The sequence below is a fragment of the Coturnix japonica genome, unplaced genomic scaffold (genome assembly GCF_001577835.2).
Source record: "Coturnix japonica isolate 7356 unplaced genomic scaffold, Coturnix japonica 2.1 chrUnrandom600, whole genome shotgun sequence".
NCBI lineage: Eukaryota > Metazoa > Chordata > Aves > Galliformes > Phasianidae > Coturnix > Coturnix japonica.
In genome coordinates, this window is record NW_015439973.1 from 39,166 (window position 1) to 44,676 (window position 5,511).

General features: G+C 55.7%; 1 protein-coding gene across 1 annotated transcript in view; it reads right to left on the bottom strand.

Moving 5' to 3' along the window:
* FAM50A (family with sequence similarity 50 member A) overlaps positions 1–2,080 on the bottom strand; it is a gene marked incomplete at both ends in the record, with an annotated part of 19,257 nt that extends 17,177 nt beyond the window's left edge. Inside the window, 2 exons of the mRNA XM_015850951.1 lie at positions 1,774–1,896; positions 1,980–2,080. Of these exons, the coding sequence (XP_015706437.1) occupies positions 1,774–1,896; positions 1,980–2,080 (224 nt within the window). The remainder of the gene's footprint in view (positions 1–1,773; positions 1,897–1,979) is intronic.
* Between the last annotated feature and the right edge of the window lie 3,431 nt (positions 2,081–5,511).

The window sequence follows — 5,511 nt, forward strand, 5'->3', positions numbered from 1 at the left end:
AACCCAGCCCCATAGATCCAGCCCCATAGATCCCAGCCCCATAGATCCCAGCCCCACAGCTCCCAGCCCCATAGATCCCAGCCCCATAGATCCCACTCAGCCCCATAGCTCCCTCCCAGCCACATAGCTCCCAACCCCATTGCGCAGCCCCATAAACAGAACCCAGCCCCATAGACAGCTCCCAGCCCCATAGCTCAGCCTCATAGCTCCCAGCCCCATAGCTCCCTCCCACCCCACATCTCCCAGCCCCATAGATCCCATCGAGCCCCATAGCTCCCAGCCCCATAGATCCCATCCAGCCCCATAGATCCCTCCCAGCCCCATAGATCCCAGCCCCATAGATCCCAACCCCATAGATCCCTCCCAGCCCCATAGATCCCAGCCCCATAGATCCCAGCCCCACAGCTCCCACCCAGCCCCATAGATCCCACCCAGCCCCACATCTCCCAGCCCCATAGCTCCCTCCCAGCCCCATAGATCCCACCCAGCCCCATAGATCCCAGCCCCATAGATCCCAGCCAGCCCCATAGCTCCATAGATCCCAGCCCCATAGATCCAAGCCAGCCCCATAGCTCCCTCCCAGACCCATAGATCCAAGCCAGCCCCATAGCTCCCTCCCAGCCCCATAGATCCAAGCCAGCCCCATAGATCCCTCCCAGACCCATAGATAGATCCCAGCCCCATAGCTCCCAGCCCCATAGCTCCCAGCCAGCCCCATAGCTCCCTCCCAGCCCCATAGATCCCATCCAGCCCCATAGATAGATCCCAGCCCCATAGATAGATCCCAGCCCCATAGATCCCTCCCAGCCCCATAGATCCCAGCCCCATAGATCCCAGCCAGCCCCATAGATCCCATCGAGCCCCATAGCTCCCAGCCCCATAGCTCCCAGCCAGCCCCATAGCTCCCTCCCAGCCCCATAGATCCCATCGAGCCCCATAGCTCCCAGCCCCATAGCTCCCTCCCAGCCCCATAGATCCCATCGAGCCCCATAGCTCCCAGCCCCATAGATCCCAGCCAGCCCCATAGATCCCATCGAGCCCCATAGCTCCCAGCCCCATAGATCCCTCCCAGCCCCATAGATCCAAGCCAGCCCCATAGCTCCCTCCCAGACCCATAGATCCAAGCCAGCCCCATAGCTCCCTCCCAGCCCCATAGATCCCAGCCCCACCCCATAGATCCCAGCCAGCCCCATAGATCCCATCGAGCCCCATAGCTCCCAGCCCCATAGATCCCAGCCCCACCCCATACATCCAAGCCAGCCCCATAGATCCCACCGAGCCCCATAGCTCCCAGCCCCATAGATCCCAGCCAGCCCCATAGCTCCCTCCCAGACCCATAGATAGATCCCAGCCCCATAGGCTTCCCACAGCTCCCATAGCTCCCTCCAGCTCCATAGGATGTCTCATCTGAGCGCTCCATAGATCCTACCCCACTCATAAGAGAGACCAACGCCCATAGCTCCAACTCCGTAGATCCCTAGCTTCATAGAACCCAGCGTCATAGATCCAGCCCGCATAGTCCTCAGGCCGCATAGGCTCGCCAGCGCGCCGGAATGAGATCTCTGCAGCGCCCACAGCTCCCACCAGCCATAGATCGCACCAGGCGCACCCATAGATCCAGCGCGCCATAGATCCGAACCCCTATAGGATCCCCAGCCCTGATTTTGATGCCAGACCCCTAATAGGATCCCAGCCCCATAGATCCCAACCCCATAGATCCCAACCCCATAGAACCAAACCCCATAGCTCCCACCCAGCCCCATAGCTCCCAGCCCCATAGATAGATCCCAGCCCCATAGATCCCTCCCACCCCATAGCATTGCTCTCACTCTTGATCTTCTCCTGCTTGGCCTCCCATTCCTGCCGCAGTTCCTCCCGCAGCCGATTCTCCTCCTCCTGCCCCACATTTTAAGGTGAAAAAAACCCCAATTTTGGGGCCCAAAATGACCCAAAAAAGCCCAAAATAGCCCCAAATTCACCTCCCGGTCCCGATCCGGAAGGAAGCTGGTGTCCACATCCGGGTTTTTGCCCAACTTCCTTTTCCTGGGTGGTTCTTCTATATATGGGCAAAAAGGCGGAGCTTAACAATGGCCACGCCCCCTCCACTGGGTTTAAGCCACGCCCACAACACCATATATGGGCAAAGGGGCGGGGTTAGGGCATGCCCCGCCCACACAGTGTAAGCTACAGCCAATCAGCTTTGCATACATCCATATATGGGCAAAAGGGCGGAGCTAGTAGATGGCCCCACCCACCATGCATAAGCCCCGCCTCTTGTATGACCATATATGGGCAAAGGGGCGGGGCTTCAGTGTCTTTATTGCCACCAATGGGGCTTTGAGACCCCACTCAGCTCCGCCTCTTGTATGACCATATATGGTCAAAGGGGCAGAGCTACAGCTTGGCCATTGCCCCCAATGGGGATCCATATATGGGCAAAGGGGCGGAGCTATCACATGGCTCCACCCCTTTACCCTCAGGCTCCGCCTTTTGTATGACCATATATGGTCAAAGGGGCGGAGCTAGAGCTTCCCATTGCTTTTAATGGGACATTGAGACCCCACTAAGCTCCGCCTCTTGTATGACCATATATGGTAAAAGGGGCGGAGCTACAGCTCGGCCATTGCCCCTAATGGGGATCCATATATGGGCAAAGGGGCGGAGCTATCACATGGCCCCACCCCTCCACCCTCAACCCCCGCCTCCTTTATGACCATATATGGTCAAAGGGGCGGGGCTACAGCTTCCCATTGCCCTTAATGGGGCTTTGAGACCCCACTAAGCTCCGCCTCTTGTATGACCATATATGGTCAAAGGGGCGGAGCTACAGCTTGGCCATTGCCCCTAATGGGGATCCATATATGGGCAAAGGGGCGGAGCTATCCCATGGCCCCACCCCTCCACCCTCAAGCCCCGCCTCCTTTATGACCATATATGGACAAAGGGGCGGAGCTAGAGCTTCCCATTGCTCCTAATGGGGATCCATATATGGGCAAAGGGGCGGGGCTAGGGCTTCCCATTGCCCTTAATGGGGCATTGAGACCCCACTAAGCTCCGCCTCTTGTATGACCATATATGGACAAAGGGGCGGAGCTATCCCATGGCCCCACCCCTCCACCCTCAAGCCCCACCTCTTTTGACCATATATGGACAAAGGGGCGGAGCTACAGCTTGGCCATTGCCCCCAATGGGGATCCATATATGGGCAAAGGGGCGGAGCTATCCCATGGCCCCACCTCTTCTATGACCATATATGGACAAAAGAGGCGGGTCTATCCCACGGCCCCACCCCTCCACCCTCAAGCCCCGCCTCCTCTATGACCATATATGGACAAAGGGGTGGAGCTAGAGCTTCCCATTGCCCTTAATGGGGCTTTGAGACCCCACTAAGCTCCGCCTCTTGTATGACCATATATGGACAAAAGGGGGCGGAGCTAACCCATGGTCCCACCCCTCCACCCTCAAGCCCCGCCTCTTGACCATATATGGACAAAGGGGCGGAGCTAGAGCTCCCCATTGCTTTTAATGGGGCATTGAGACCCCACTAAGCTCCGCCCCTTGTATCTCCATATATGGTCATAGGGGTGGAGCTATCCCATGGCCCCACCCCTTGGCCCACAAGCCCCGCCTCCCTTATGACCATATATGGACAAAGGGGCGGAGCTCACCCATGGCCCCACCCCTTATATGACCATATATGGGCAAAGGGGCGGAGCTAGAGCTCCCCATTGCCCTTAATGGGGCTTTGAGACCCCACTGAGCTCCGCCTCCTGTATCTCCATATATGGGCAAAGGGGTGGAGCTCACCCATGGCCCCACCCCCTTGTATGACCATATATGGTCAAAGGGGCGGAGCTAGAGCTTCCCATTGCCTTTAATGGGGCTTTGAGACCATGACCGTACACTGGGGGGGTCCTTGGGGGTGTCCCCCCCCCCCCCTCCTACTTCCTCCTTCCCTTCCATCTTCCTCGTCGCAGGTTGAAGCTCAGGCTGCAGATCTGGACGACGCTTGCTGTTGCTTCGGGCGCGCTCACGGAGACGCTCCAGCTTCCTGGATAGGGGGGGGGATATGGGGGTTATATGGGGGGAATGGGTTATATGGGGTGTATAGGGGGTTATAATGGGGTTATTATGGGGGTATGGGGTCTAATGGGAGCGGGTTATGGGTATGGGGGGGATATGGGGGAAATTGGGTGGGATACAGGGGATATATGGGGTTTATATGGCGTTATAGGGGGGATATGGAGTTTATAGGGGGGGATTAATCTTGGGGGGATATGGGTCTATGGGGGATATCGGAGGGGATGGCTGGGAGGTTATATGAGGTTATATGGGGTTATAGGGGGGATATAGATGGGTTATGATGAAAGGATATGGGGAGGATGGGGCGATATGGGGGGATATGGGGTTTAGGAGCTTATATGGGATATGGGGTTATAATGGGGTTGGATATTGGGGGTATATTGGAAGATATGGGGAGGAATATGGGGATATGAGGTATATGGGGGGATATGGGGTTTATTGGTGGGATATGGGGGTTATATTGGTGGTTGTATAGGGGGTTATATGGGGGGAGTGATATAGGGTGTTATTATTTTTGGTATTTATTGGTTGGGATGATGGTGGTGGGATTAGTTTGGGGTTATATTGGGCGATATGGGTTATATGGGTGGTATAGTGGGGATATATGGGGAGGATTATGGGGTTTATATGGGGCGGGGGATATGGGGGATATGTGGGGGTGAGTGGGGGGGGTATAATGGGGAATATATGGGGTTATATGGGGATATAGGGGGTATGATAGGAGGCGTGATGGGGGATATGGGGTTATATGGGGGAGATATAGGGTGGGTATAGGGGGGGTTGTGGAGGATATGGAAAGGATATGGGGGGATATGGTGGGATTAATGGGGGGGTTATATGGGGGTTATGATGGGGGCGGATATGAGGTTATAGTGGGGGGTTATGGGGGAGATTTGGGGGATATGAGGTTATTATGGGGGGCATAAATGGGGGTTATTATGGGGGGATTCATGGTGGATATGGGGGTATTGGGTTGTAGGGGGTTATTATGGGGTGGTATAGGGGTTATAGTGGGGGATATGGGGTTATATAGGGGGGATATGGGGGAATGGAAGATATGGGGGAGATATGGAGGATATGGGTTTATAGGGGGGGATATTGGGGGGGATAATGGGGATATGGGGCGGGTGTATATGGGGTTATAGGGGGTTATAGGGGGAATGAGGGTTATATGGCGAGATATGGGGTTAGGTATAGGGTTATTATGTGGCGTTATGGGGTTATATGGGGATTATATGGGAAGGATATGGGGTTATATAGGGTTTATGGGGGGGTATGGGTTATTAGGGGGGATATGGGGGGTAATAAATGGGGGATATGGGGGCTATCTGGGGGGATATGGGTGGGGATATGGGGATGATATAGGGCATATAGGGAAATATGGGGGGATATGGGGGGATATATGGGGCATATAGGGAGATATGGGGG